The 14,711-nt window shown below is 43.8% G+C and overlaps 2 protein-coding genes across 2 annotated transcripts in view; both read left to right on the forward strand.

Moving 5' to 3' along the window:
- The window catches only part of LOC121690252 (C-type mannose receptor 2-like), a 1,098,322-nt gene that overhangs the window by 1,069,813 nt on the left and 13,798 nt on the right, over positions 1-14,711 (forward strand). The window contains exon 6 of the mRNA XM_042070719.1: positions 13,901-14,248. Within this exon, the coding sequence (XP_041926653.1) occupies positions 13,901-14,248 (348 nt within the window). The remainder of the gene's footprint in view (positions 1-13,900; positions 14,249-14,711) is intronic.
- On the forward strand, positions 3,180-6,691 carry LOC121690280 (C-type lectin lectoxin-Phi1-like). Its single transcript, XM_042070773.1, has 3 exons — positions 3,180-3,226; positions 3,495-3,533; positions 5,793-6,691. The coding sequence occupies exons 2-3, from the start codon at positions 3,497-3,499 to the stop codon at positions 6,254-6,256; spliced, it is 501 nt and encodes a 166-aa protein (XP_041926707.1). The 5' UTR covers positions 3,180-3,226; positions 3,495-3,496; the 3' UTR covers positions 6,257-6,691.

Raw genomic sequence — 14,711 nt, forward strand, 5'->3', positions numbered from 1 at the left:
CTACAATCTATTTCATACATAAGACACTTGGTCCTGCATACTACACTCTATTTCATACATAAGACACTTGGTCCTGCATACTACAATCTATTTCATACATAAGACACTTCGTTCAAAAACGAAATCTTAGGGTGCCATTTGGAAAACACGTGTATCCAAAATACAAAACACATCGAGTAATTGCAACCACTCAAATGCACACCTGAAGGCACTTACAGTACTTGCAAAACAGAACACCAATCAACCAGCTACAAAAAGCCCTCAGTTTAGCCATTTCAAGAACTTTGCAAGCATGGATGGAGGGAAAGCGAGAGGCAGAAGTAGAGCAAGAGGAAGAGGAGGACAAGGTCAAGGTCGAAGAGGCCATGCACGGACCCCTATTTCTGATGATATAAGAGCAACTTTGGTGGACCATGTCATCAACCATGGCTTGACTATGAGGGAAGCTGGGCAGAGAGTCCACCACATCTAAGCCTGTTTTACAGTAGTGTATTGTTGGTGTTATTTTTATTTAATATTTGTGTTACTGCATTTACTGTACTGTATTGTATTGTAAAGCAGCGGTTCCCAAGCGTTCTTTCCCGCATACCACCACCTACATCTTGACCCGGCTCATGTACTCCCACCATCCGACACATAACATAAACACATAAACACATAAACACATAACATAAACACATAAAAACGTAACACGTTCTATTGACACATTCTAGGCATCATGTTTACAGTAATTAGCCGCCCTACATGATAACAAACAACAAAATAAAAATGTGCAACTGGTCTATAAGCTCTCACACCAGAAAAACAGTGTGGAGAACACCATGAAACACAAAGAACAAGGCTTACAGTAAGGCTTAATAATAATAAAATGAATAATAATAATAATAATTATAATATTTTTTTACTGTAACACCTTTCCGACCTTTTCATCTCGTGTACCACCGGTGGGACACGTACCACAGTTTGGGAAACGGTAAAGTATACAGTAGTAAGCTACTGTGATGTATTGAGTTGATGTCATTTGTAACCTTTCAGGACTTTCATTTTTGGTTTTTATCAAAACCTTTGTTGAAAAAAAAAAACATAACAAAAACTGTCACATTGAGCAAAAAGTGTCACATTGAGCTTCACAGAATGCTAACTGATAAACTGAATAAAAGCTGTGAAAATTAAAGACTGCAGTGATTTAAATAAAGTACACTAGTGTGTACTGCTGCTAATCTGAAAGTGTATTCATATGATGCAAGTGTGTATCATTTTGTCATCAGAGTGACATTTTGACAAAGGATTGTTAGGTTTTGATAGCAGAGTTTAGGTTTTGATAGTAGAGTTTCAATTTGACACAGATGTGCCAGTGTTGTGTCATGTTTACTTGTGTGTAGAGTTTTGGCACAATAAGCGAAGTTTTGCAAAATGCGTTCAAGCAACGGGCAAAAACTGTAATACACATACATTGATGTGTGTGTGTGTGTGTGTGTGTGTGTAGACACGCCGGTAGGCCGCACTCAGGTATGCTGCACGAACAAACAAAATCTAACATCTACACCCGTCGTAACTGCCGGCGAAAACGCAGAAAGAGCCAGTTGTGTTGATCTAACATTTAATGGATTTATATAGCCACCAGAATAATCACTTACTGCATATGTTAAATAACGACGACCCGACTGTGCGAGCAACGGCCCGGAGCTCATTGCTACTGGACCTAACCAAACGTAAGATCCCCCTTGCCCCTCATGAAGAACCAGGTTTCCTGGGCTTCAGAAAGAAACCCAGTGGAAAACTGGACGCCAGGGCCACAGGGTTTGGAGTGCGGTCAGATTGGCCTGATCTAAACGGTCTGTGTAGCAGCAATAACATACAGCTAAATTGGATACGCACAAGCGGTGGACAGGTAAACGTCAGCGAGGAGCTAATCATGGACTTAAATGTGCATGCTGAAGCGACTCTCTACACCATGACAAAACCAGCAAAAAGCTGAACAGCCGGACATGCAGGTATGAGATCCTCCAACACTTCCATTCTCAGCAGCGCAATCACTGGGTGAACCTGCGCCTCCAAGGCAAACTCGCATGCCTACAGTGCGCGGACCGGACAGTTTCACATTCGGCACTACATAACCCATCTGTTAACGCAGGCATTCAACAATTTGTCATTAAAGCTAGGTTGCAAGCACTCCCCACTCAGTATAACCTCTCCCTGTGGTATCCACAACGTCATGAACCGTTTTGCCTTCTACACAACGACAGCACAATAGAATCGACCGCGCACATAATGAACGGATGCCCAGCATATGAAGCACTCTACATAGCCCGACACGATCGCATTGTCGATATTACAACCAACGAACTACGCAGAGTATATGGACAAAGTGTAATACATACAAACAAAAAAATACAATTGAACTGGTTTACACACTTGAATGACTACTCTCTAGAAAGTGTTCTCAGAGACTCTCCAAACACTCCTGACATTGTTGTTGTTGATGATCTTTTAAAAACTGTTGATTCTGGAAGTGGGTTGTTGCTTTGACATGTACATGGACCTGTGTTTCTCAGAAAAAATGTTAAAATACCAGCCATTAACTCATGCTCTTTTAGTAGGTGGTTATAGCACAAAAATGGTTGTACTTATTTATGGTAGCCTTGGACATGTTCATAGACTCTGTGTTAGAGGATTGGAAATTGCTGGACTTAACAAGACAAAATCTCTGTCAGTCTCTGTGTCAGCCATCATAGGCAGTCTGCATGTATGGAGAAGGCGGTGCCATCTCTACCCCTGATAATATGTATTTATCCACTGATTTAGCTGATAATATGTATTTATACACTGGTTTAGCTGATAATATGTATTTATCCTGATTTACCTGTAAAGCTGTAAGCACTTGCACAGTGTTTGTGTTGCTGTGTGAGACACAAATGGGCTCTTTATTAATATTTAGAATGCTGTGTTGTTGTAATCAGTATTGGTCATCCCAAATAAATGAAATGTGCAATAAAATAAATGTGCATTTGCATGTGATTTGGTAATACATTTTGAGCTTGTTTTGTGAACAGAGCTTCTGCTGTTGGCATCTGTCTCTGGCGCATTGCTGTATCTCTATGCAAATACTGCAGAAGAGACAGAAATTAACACTATTGAGTAGTATCTGTCTGGGGCAATAACAGGAAGGAAAGGGGTGGACACGGGGCAGAAGGCAGCAGAGTCCAGCAGAGACGACATCACACAGGTAGGTCATGCTCCGGAGATGCGCATGGACCCTTTACAGTCTTTTATGAATATAGGTTATAAATTACCCAAACGCAACCTGGCTGTGTGTCTTTTGCATAGATTTTCAGACTTCAATAATGTAAAAATAATGATATAATGATATAATAATGAGAATATCACTAGTTCAGCAACAATCACTCATTTACTCATTTCAGTAGTGATTGCTCAGGTGAACAGTGGAATGTTTAGAGTCAGATGGAGATGATTGTTTTTCCATTTTGTTCCAGGCATGGCTCACTGGGGATGCTTCCTCCTGCTCTTCCTAGGTACAGTACATGCGCGTATGTGTATATTGGGTGTTTTGTGCTGAGAAGGCCCTGTGATATGAGTGTTTGTGCTGTGCTGTTTGTGTGTGTTTCCTCTCTCTCTGTCTGTGTGTATATACAGCACCCTCCACATTTATTGGCACCCCTGGTCAGGGCCGGTTCTAGCCCTTTGGTTGCCCTAGGCGAGATTGAGTTTTGCGGAGTCTTAAGACAAAGTACAGGACTTTAGAGGCAGGATTGTATTCAAGACAGTCCTTTATTTCATATGAGAGTTTTATTTTGAGACATGCGTTTCTTGGAGCGGCATACTGATACAGTAGGCCTTCAAAAGCATTTCGGTTTAGTTTGATATTTAATTTACTTTTGGACTGTTTGATTATATAGTTAAATGTTGGGACTGAAGGGCACGGAAATCTAGGGAGGTATTTGATGATCACTATTACATTTCCATGTAGTTGAAAGAGTGTCGGGATTTCAAACAAACCATCCGCTTTCATGCGCTGATTGAACGTCCGCGGTGCTGTATGGAAACCTTATTGCATAGCCAAGTAGCCTATTGAGATATTTTTAAATTATGCATGATTTACTTTTTATTATTTCATAGGCTGAAATGCCTCGAGTCGCGGCAACAATTGTGTTCAAATTTAGTAGCGTGTGTCAGCTCTGGCAAGGCGGCAAGCGATTGACATGTTGGAGACCCAGCTGGAAAGTCAGTGGCCGAATGCACGCAAGAGTTGTATACATAAGAAACACCCAGAGTTTGGGGGTGCCAAAACGCGTAATTTCCTCTATTGTTGCAAATATAGACTAGATATAGTTGCGACTTCCGAACAGTTTTTGTGAGTGCTACTTTGTTAATATTTGGGGAAACTGCGAGTAAGGGGCTGCGACCGTTCTACATGTAGGCTGCTGAAGTGCCGCGAGAGCACAGCAAATGAACTTCAGAAACAATAGGGCGCCTAGGATGATCATGTTTAATAAACATGTTTTAATTCGCTTGTTTTTCTAATTCTATGATTAATGGGAAGTAGGCCTAAAGGCGACGCTAGAGAGCGCCCCCAACACATTTGTCACCCTAGGCAATTGCCTAGCTCGCCTATAGCAATCGCCGGCCCTGGCCCCTGGTAAAGAGTAAAAAGGGGTGTAAAGAAATACTTCTGTTATGTTGTGACACTGCCACATTAGTTTAGGTGCCATTACAATTCATCAAGAAGGAATTTGAACATTACATGGGTTACATAGCCTACATTACCTGTGAACAGTTTGGGGTCACTTAGACATTTCCATTCCATTCCATTATAGTCAGAATACCAGCTGAGATCAGTTGCATTGTTTTTTTTTTTTTATCAGGGCAGCAATTTTCAGATTATATTATGTACTTACATACAGTAATTGCAAGAGGGTTCTGAAGTGAGAAAAGGTCCTGGGGGGGGGGGGGGGGGGGGGGGTATATATACCCCCTTATTTGTATATATTTGAATTCTATGTTCAAGCTTAACATGCCCTCTCTCCCACTGCGGTCCTCTGATGAGCGTCTGCTGTGTCGACCATCCGTTAGCGCTAAGAGGTCACAGTAAAGATTCTCTTTCTCTGTGATTCCACAGAATGGGTTACCTAATATTCTATTCTTCTTGTGATATTACTCTTGTAATATTCATTCTTGTAATAGGTTTGGGACTTCCAGGAAATGTTTAAAGACTCACCTGTTCACCTTCCCCTTAATTAATTAAGTGAAAGGTGAACAGATTAACTGATTAATTCTCTTACATAGTTATGGTTTGTATGTGTGTGATTTTTGATTCCTCTTGATGCAAACTAAGTTTCATGAAATTCTGTTAATCAGGGGCACTGCAATTTATTTTTGATATGAGTTATGATGTCAAATGGTCTAACCAACTGGCTCCACACCACCATCTACAGGCCAACAGAGGAAATGACAACCGCTCACACACACACACACACTCATACACCACCACTCACACACACACACACTCACACACACACACTCATACACCACCACACACACACACACACACACACACACACACACACACACACACACACACACACACACAACAATCATTGCGCAACCAAGGGTGCTGAATGTAAGGGTAGATATGTAGAGATGAGAAATTGAGAAGGGTAATTTATTTTCTGCTGAAAGATCAGGGATGAGCAGCGGTCATATTATGTGTGTGTGTGTGTGTGTGTGTGTGTGTGTGTGTGTGTGTGTGTGTGTACTCCTCTCTCTCCTCTCAGGTCTGGGCAGTCTCTCCTCCTCTGTGCCACGTCAGTTCCATGTGGTGAAGGAGCAGAAGAACTGGACAGAAGCTCAGCAGTACTGCAGAGAGGAGTTCACTGACCTCGCCACCATAGACAACATGACAGAGATGGAGAAGGTGAATCACACGATCCATGAAGTAAGTGCTGAGAATGGAAATAGAGCTGCCTGGATCGGCTTGTTCAAACAGAATGATGCCTGGAAGTGGTCAGATGGCAGCAACTCCTCATTCCGCAAATGGAACACTGGAGAACCCAATAATGGTGATGGGAAGGAATTCTGTACTAAAATTCTGAATCCCTCCGGTGCTTGGAACGATGCAGGTTGTGACCATCGTAGTCACTTCATTTGCTATGAAGGTGAGTCACTGTCCATTTTCTCTGCTTGGAATGGACAGTGTGGACAGTGTGTCACAGACAACATCATCACCATGAGCTGCTGAAGATCATGAGATGATGTGCTGATGAAGGAGCGGCCGTAATGGTGGTACTAGCTCCTAATGGTGGTACTAGCTTCTAATGGTGGTCCTCTCTGTGATGGTACTGTCTCTATGGTAGTAGATTTTAGGAGGGCTAGGACAAAGTTGAACACTATCTCCATCATGGGGGAAGAGGTGGAGGTAGTGGAAAACTACAAATATCTGGGTGTACATCTGGATAACAAACTGGACTGGAAGTGCAACACTGAGGCTGTTTATAGGAAGGGACAGAGCAGACTATACTTCTTGAGGAAGCTTAGGTCTTTTAATGTGTGCAGCAGAATGTTGAACATGTTTTACCAGTCTGCTGTTTCTAGTACTATTTTCTTTGCAGCCATCTGCTGGGGTACCAGTATCAGGGCAAATGACACCAAAAAACTCAACAAGTTAATTAAAAGAGCTGGTTCTGTAATTGGAAGTACACTTGAACCCCTAGAGTTCCTTAACATTATGGACAACACCTCACATCCACTGAATGAACTACTAGTCAAACAACAGAGTGTTTTCAGCTGGAGGTTGCTCCAACTGCGCTGTAGCAAGGAGCGTTATAGAAAATCATTCCTGCCCACTGCCATAACTATTTACAACAACTCCCCTTTGTGCCGTGAGAGAAAATCTTATGCCGAGAGTCAATGCAGTTTACAACCTCCTTAACAGAGACTATATCCAATTGGATTTATTTTTTAACTTGTATGTACTGTATGTTTATGTGTGATATATATTTATATTATTAATTGCTGCTGTTACACCATAATTTCCCTTTGGGGATGAATAAAGTAATCTATCTATCTATCTATCTATCTAACTATCTATCTATCTATCTATCTATCTATCTATCTATCTATTGAAAATCAGCCTCATTTCTGTAAATGTACATACTGCGTACTTCTTATGGTCATCTGTGATTTTTGTACCCATGTGTACCCTGTGTGTGTCTCTGGTCTGTATGCATGCATCCTTTGTTTATCCTTGAATATAATGAAAGCTTGTCTAGAGGCCTTTTGCCTATCACCAGGTGTGAAATGTTAATGTTTGTAGAACAGCATGTGTCCAGGCCTCTGAGGAACTTCCCAGGAAAGGGGGTAGTTTTAATTAAAAGACAATAGAAGCTGACCAGACCTGATAAAGGCCTAATCCTCATCCTCCCTTTCTATTGCATATTCAAACTGGGTTGGACCTATAGGTCACTCCTTCTCTATGTGTGTAACTTTAAATATGGTAGACTGTTTCTGTATAGTCAGAGAAGTCAGAGAATACTGAGAATCTGGTGAAATCCATGAGGGGCTGAAACAAACATGTACTTCTCTCCCTTGAGGGCCACTGACCCCTCATTGAAAAGAATAAAAGCCTGGATCCTGATCTTGCATCGTCCTGATTGAGTCTTAAGAGAAATATGGTAGTAAATATATACTATCACTATCTATCTATAATGGTGGTACTAGCTAATGGTGGTCCTCTCTGTGATGGCACTGTCTCTGTAATGGTGGTACTAGCTCCTAATGGTGGTCCTCTCTGTGATGGTACTGTCTCTGTAATGGTGGTACTAGCTCCTAATGGTGGTCCTCTCTGTGATGGTACTGTCTCTGAAATGGTGGTACAAGCTCCTAATGGTGGTCCTCTGGTGGTACTAGCTGCTAATGGTTGTAGGGTTGCCACATTTGATTTGTGAAAATCCGGGATATATATAAAATGATTAATTATGACGTTAGAAACATTAAGAAATGCTGCTAATTGTATGCTGTTGAACTTAGGCTATATGGTGCATTGTCACTTTAAGGTCGCTCAGTCTAAGCTTTCTCATAAAACCCTTTCACCAGCTCTTGTAAGATATAAGGCTAATCCATAAACTCTAGCCTTGTTTGTTTGTGCCACATTGATAACACAATATTGTAGCGTCGGTGGATGTACATGTCTAACGTTGAATGAGTGTCTCCCAGAATGCAGTGCGAGTGAATGCTATAAGGTGTAATGTCGATTATAATAGTTGTAGTTGCGTTTACCATGTTAGTCTCTTTAGTTGTACCTCATGTGTTTATCCTCGTGTTGAAACCCTTATTGTGTGTTGCATGTGCGGCTAAGACTACCCCTGTGTTGCCCTATTTAGTTATCCCAGTATGTCTGATTGTGTTTGAGTCTTCCTGTTCCAATAAATGGCCGTCCTGGCCAAAGCTGAATCTTGCCTGAGGGTGAGATCGCTACATTGGTGTCAGAAGTGGGATGGGCGAAGATCTACGCCAGATCAAGATGGAGAAGAAGGCCGAAGACCAGACCAGCAAGATGGCAGCGAACCTCAGCAGATGTTCCAATGGTCCTTTTAAGGACTAGCCAGCTCGCTGAGCTCACCACTGTGGAGGATGGAGGACCTTCCGGCCCGGCGCGGGACCTGTGCACGCGACCAGCGGGACCAGCCCTGCACAGCCGGCGAGAGCTGCCAGCGCTGGAGGAAGCGGCCCCGGCTGATGTCGCGGAAGTGTCCGCGGCTGGCAAGAAGATCCCGGCTCGACGCCGATGTCGATGCTGCCGTCATCCGAGGATCTCATCCATAGAGAGCGCGAACTCTCTGACGACCTTGGAACACGACCACAGCGGCCGGGTTTACACCGCCAGCTACTGAAGAACTTCCAGATCGTCAGCTGCCGGTCGAGAGTGTGATGGAGTCATAGCTGCCAGTTCGGGAGCTTGCGGTGCTCCAGCTAGTGACCAAGAGGGTAACGTCGACCTGTAGAGCCTTGGGAGCTATCGTTTTGTGGACTGTTGAGATTTGAAGTGCGCACGTTCCGGTTGACGCAAGTCTGCGCAATGTTTTTCACGTTTTGTGTGTGAGTTCCTCTGTGTCCCGAGCCTGCTGGGAGGGTCGGGGTCTCCATTTCCCGCCACAGTGGAGCATCGTTGTGCTCGAGAGACAGCCGACAAAAGTTCTACAAGAGGGCAGCGTGAGGAGGGACCTCGACGTGGACTGCTGACCGCCTGGAGATCGGCACACTGTGGACAGGTGGCAACGGCCACGAGCTGTCACAGTAGCCAGAAGGGGCTACCGAACGTCCAGGGGTTCCAGCGTATCCGGGGGTTCGGCTTGCAGTGGGACTGTTTGCTGCTGTTTGAGGTAGCGCAGCTGCACAGCGGGAGACCGAGGGCCCAAGCAACACCACGACCCACGTCTGGCCGGTTCTGGTGCTTGTTCGGGGGAGAACTGACGTGACAGAGGCAGCCGAGAGCCCTTCCAGGGGTTATCGTTGGAGAATGCCGGGCCTTTCTACGGGAGCTGCTCCAAAGACTGATCGCCTTGGGTTGGAGTGGCCAAGAGTGGGCCACCGACAGCCTGGGGATCCTACGTCTACAGAGAAGCTCCGGCTGCCTTGGACTCTCCATTTGCAGCCGGAGGCTTTCCAGTCACTTGGACAAAGCACTGGGACTGACACCGACGCAGCCGCGAGCGGTGAGCTGAGCTGTCATTGTTGGGGACGACAATGGCTCGGGAGGGGGTTATGTAGCGTCGGTGGATGTTCATGTTTAACGTTGAATGAGTGTCTCCCAGAATGTAGTGCGAGTGAATGCTAGAATGTGTAATGTCGGTTATAATAGTTGTAGTTGCGTTTACCATGTTGTGTAGTTGTTAGCGTGTTAGTCTCTTTAGTTTAGTAGTACCTCATGTGTTTATCCTCGTGTAGATGTGTGTGGTAAACCCTTATTGTGTGTTGCATGTGCGGCTGGGACTACCCCTGTGTTGCCCTATGTAGTTATCCTAGTATGTCTGATTGTGTTTGAGTCTTCCTGTTCCAATAAATGGCCGTCCTGGCCAAAGGTGATTCTTGTCTGAGGGTGAGATCGCTACAATATTAACAATACTATGTATAATATTAAGTTGTTACAAGCAGTTATAAGTTTCATATATTAAAAGGGGGTATGAACAATGACACCTGGAACCTGCTAGTCTACCTCTCTCTCTGGTGCGCACTCAAGATGCGTTTCCCAATTAATTAGAGTAACATTCAAGTTAGATGCTGCTGCATGATCCTCCTTGCATGTAACACGAAGTTGGTGCATTTTGACATCGTTGTGGAAATTGCAGTAAGTCGCAAGAGACAATTTCTCACGTTGAGCACACAAATGCGTGTAGATAGGAAAAACACTGAAAACAAAAATGGCGCTGTCCAGCAACAAAACAGGCATGGGGCTACATCATCATACGTCATCACACATTCATAACATTTAAAGGGACCGCGATCCCTGAACAGTTATACTTACATGAAGTAACTACAGACAGAACAAAGTGCTGTGTTTAATATGAACGGTGTGTAGAACCACACTTAATAACAAAGGTGAATTATGCCGGTCACATTCACTACATCGTAAACATTCTCTAACAAGCAGTTAGCAGTAAAGCTATTTATTGGCTACATAGATAGATGGATAGATAGATAGATACTTTATTGATCCCCAAGGGGAAATTCAAGGGTCTCAGTAGCATACAGACATCACACACAACATGCACTTACAGCAGAAATGGTAAACATAAGTATAAGTATAAACATATAACTAAACTCCTCTGTACAATAAAGACAGTAGAAGATAAGAAAGATAAGAAAACTAAGAAAACTAAATACTAAATCATGGTGAAGGTGCAAAAAGTAGTCCAACATTAATCCAACAGTGCAACAGTGCAAGAGTAAGGTCTAGAGACCAGCATAAATAATATGGACAAATAGAGTAAAGTATAATGTAGACAAGGTAAAATAAAAAACTATTTCAGTGCAAGAACAGGTTGAGGTAATAGGGTTATAGCCATTCATTCATTCAGTATTGTAGCAGAAGCCTGACCGCAGCCATTGATCATGTGTGCTAATACATTACATTACATTACATTACATTACATTACATTACATTTGGCTGACGCTTTTTAGCCAAAGCGACTAACAACATAGTAAACAATTTAAGTTTTAGAGTAGTTCTCAACAATTTTAGGACAATTTAAAAACATTAGAGTACAGTAAGAATAAGTGCATCAGTGAGTGCTGTTTTTAACAGTTACTTGTCAGTTTGAGACGGCTGGTGAGTGCTAGGATCAGTAAGACTTGTTGTAAGTGTTGCTATGAGAGGAGATGTTCTCTAAAGAGCTGGGTCTTCAGGAGTTTTCTGAAAATGGAGAAGGATGTCTCTGCCCTTGTAGGAGCTGGCAGTGTGTTCCACCAACGAGGAACAACAGATGAGAAAAGTTTGGATTGGCTTGAGCGTACCGGTGGTAGAGCCAGACGTCGTTCGTCAGAGGAGCGCAGCAGTCTAATATAGTATGAAAAACAGTGTAGCAGTAAAACAGTAGTGAAAACATTAGGCTGTGTACATTAGTAAAACAGTAGTAAGCAGTAGTGGGCAGTCAGTACTCAAACATGGACATGGAGAGGGTGGAGAGGCAGACAGACTAAGCAGAGAAGTCTATCTCTCCTCTTCCCTTTAGTGAGGCATTGAACAGTTCAATGGCCCTAGGAACAAATGACTTCCTCAGCCTTTCAGTTGTGCATGGCAGTGAGCGAAGTCTCTAGCTGATCAAGCTCTTTTGGTTTTTGATAGTGCTGTAGAGCGGATGACATTCATTGTCCAAGATGTTGATCAGTTTGTTTAGGGTCCTTTTGTCAGATATTGAAGTGATGCACTCCAGTTCAGCTCCCACTACAGAGCCAGCCTTCCTTACCAGCCTGTCAAGTCGCCCAGCATCCTTCTTCTTTGTGCTTCCTCCCCAGCATACCACTGCATAGAAGAGGGCGCTGGCCACAACAGACTGATAGAACATCCTGAGGAGCTTGCTGCACACATTGAAGGACTGCAGCCTCCTCAGGAAGTACAGCCTGCTCTGTCCTTTCTTGTAGAGGGCATCAGTGTTGGCTGAAGAATTTTGGTAGCCCCTCTGTCCCATGGTGCCCTTGTGCGTGATGTGCGTGGTGAATACAATGTTGGAACATTTCCTATAGTTTCTTACCGATATTTGCCCTGATGCACTGGTTGTCGCAGACACACACACTCGTTTTGGATTCCTTTCCCTGCTGCTGTCCCTTTCTATATTAGCCTACAGAGCAACTAGGACAGGCGCGTGTAACTACAAAGTGGGGTCTGGGTCTGTGGTTGCGTGGCAGTTGCTAGGTAATAATGTAAACTCTATTTTTGCTGCCAATCAACAAAAAGCATGCCTTTTATGTCTGCGTACGTACTGTAGGCTATACAGGATTTGATGTATGATAAACACAACCAAGAACAAAACCGTTTGAAACTAGCAGAAATTATATTCAGAAGGTAATTTTCACCAAAAACCGGGACAATTTGTGTGCCGGGAAATATTATTAATTATCCGGGACAGTCACTCAAAAAGGGGAACAAACCCGGTAAATCCAGTGCATGTGGCAACCCTAAATGGTGGTCCTCTCTGTGATGGTACTGTCTCTGTAATGGTGGTACTTGCTCCTAATGGTGGTCTACTCTGTGATGGCACTGTCTCTGTTATGGTGGTACTAGCTCCTAATGGTGGCCCTTTCTGTGATGGTACTGTCTCTGTAATGGTGGTACTAGCTCCTAATGGTGGCCCTTTCTGTGATGGTACTGTCTCTGTAATGGTGGTACTAGCTCCTAATGGTGGTCTACTCTGTGATGGCACTGTCTCTGTTATGGTGGTACTAGCTCCTAATGGTGGCCCTTTCTGTGATGGTACTGTCTCTGTAATGGTGGTACTAGCTCCTAATGGTGGCCCTTTCTGTGATGGTACTGTCTCTGTAATGGTGGTACTAGCTCCTAATGGTGGTCCTCTATTATAATGTTGTCTCTGTAATGGTGGTACTAGCTCCTAATGGTGGTGCCCTCTATTATAATGTTGTCTCTGTAATGGCGGTACTAGCTCCTAATGGTGGTGCCCTCTATGATGAGGTTGTCTCTGTAATGGTGGTACTACATGTAGCTCCTAATGGTGGTCCTCTCTGTACTGTCTCTGTCATACATTTATATACATTTATTCATTTGGCGAACACATTTGTCCAAAGTGACTTACAGCAATGGAATAACATTTAGGCTATTAACATTTAAGCATTTTTTAGGTTTAAGCTACAGAGCTACACTACATCAATGGAATAAAATGTAAGCTATTAACATTTTAAGATTCAAACTTTTAAACTACAGGGCTACAGTGTTAGAATATTATTTAACTACAGTGCAGAGGAGAATATAGCAAAGAGTTATCACTGTATCAGTCAATACTAGTGCTAGAGGATAGGAGTGGCTACATATTAAGTACAAGTAGAAGTATGGAGGACGAGAAGTGGTAGAAGAAGGGATAGAGAAGATAAGAGAGAGAAGTGGAGTGGGAGGAGGGAAGAGGGGGAAGAGTGTGGTGTGTGTGTGTGTGAGGTGTGTGAGGATGTCAGAAGCTTTTAACTTAAGCTTTTATGAGAGCACTTAAGTAAGTTATTGTGTGCAGACCCAGCATTCTATCACTTGTCACCACTCAGCACATTTAGATACTGCAGATAAAATGAGAATCTTAGAAGGACTCCAGCACTGAGCAGTAATCAGTATTCTCTCACTGTATCTCTCACTGTATCTCTCACTGTATCTCTCATCTTTTCCCTCCAGACAAGCTGGTTCTGGTCCGTGAGAATAAGACCTGGAGAGAGGCGCTGCAGTACTGCCGAGAGCACCATGTGGACCTGGTGTCTGTGACGTCCGAGCGGGTCCAGCGCTGGGTGAGGGCGCGGGCTAAAGGAGCCTCCACTGCTCACGTGTGGCTGGGCCTGCTCCACTCCTACGGCGTGGGCTGGTACTGGGTCTGTGGACAGACCGTCTGCTACAGCAACTGGACCCAAGGGCACGACCAAGTGGACTCCTTCCAACAAAGAGTCGGGGCAGTGGAGTCTGGAGGGGGGCTGTGGGTCAGCAACCTGACTAAGACAGACAAACTCCACTTCATCTGCACCACTGAGGGTGAGTCTTTGCTCATTATGGACATGAGTGTGTGTGTGTGTGTGTGTGTGTCTGTGTGTGTGTGTGGGGGGGGGTCTTCTGATACAAATGAATACACACTGGCTACTACACACTTCAGTCTAATTGTGTGTGTGTGTATGTGTGTGTGTGTGTGTGTGTGTGCGCGCGTGTGTGTGCGTCCTCTTACAGAGTGGTGTGACTGAATCCTCCTCAGTCCAGAGCAGCCTTGGAGAAACTCCTCAGGGTCCTCCAGCTCCCCATTCATCTTCACCACTCATTTCATCATAAGCAACTTTACACCTATATACAATTTCATATGTTACTAACATTGGGTCATTCCACGTCAATTCAACCAGGGCCCACACACTTAGGTCTTACAAAATTCTGAAAAAATTACCAGGTGTACAGTCTATGTTACCCAGGAGACAAACTGTAAAATTACTTTTATGTAAGATCAATACTT

The sequence above is a fragment of the Alosa sapidissima genome, chromosome 18, assembly GCF_018492685.1.
Source record: "Alosa sapidissima isolate fAloSap1 chromosome 18, fAloSap1.pri, whole genome shotgun sequence".
NCBI classification, from domain to species: Eukaryota; Metazoa; Chordata; class Actinopteri; order Clupeiformes; family Clupeidae; genus Alosa; species Alosa sapidissima.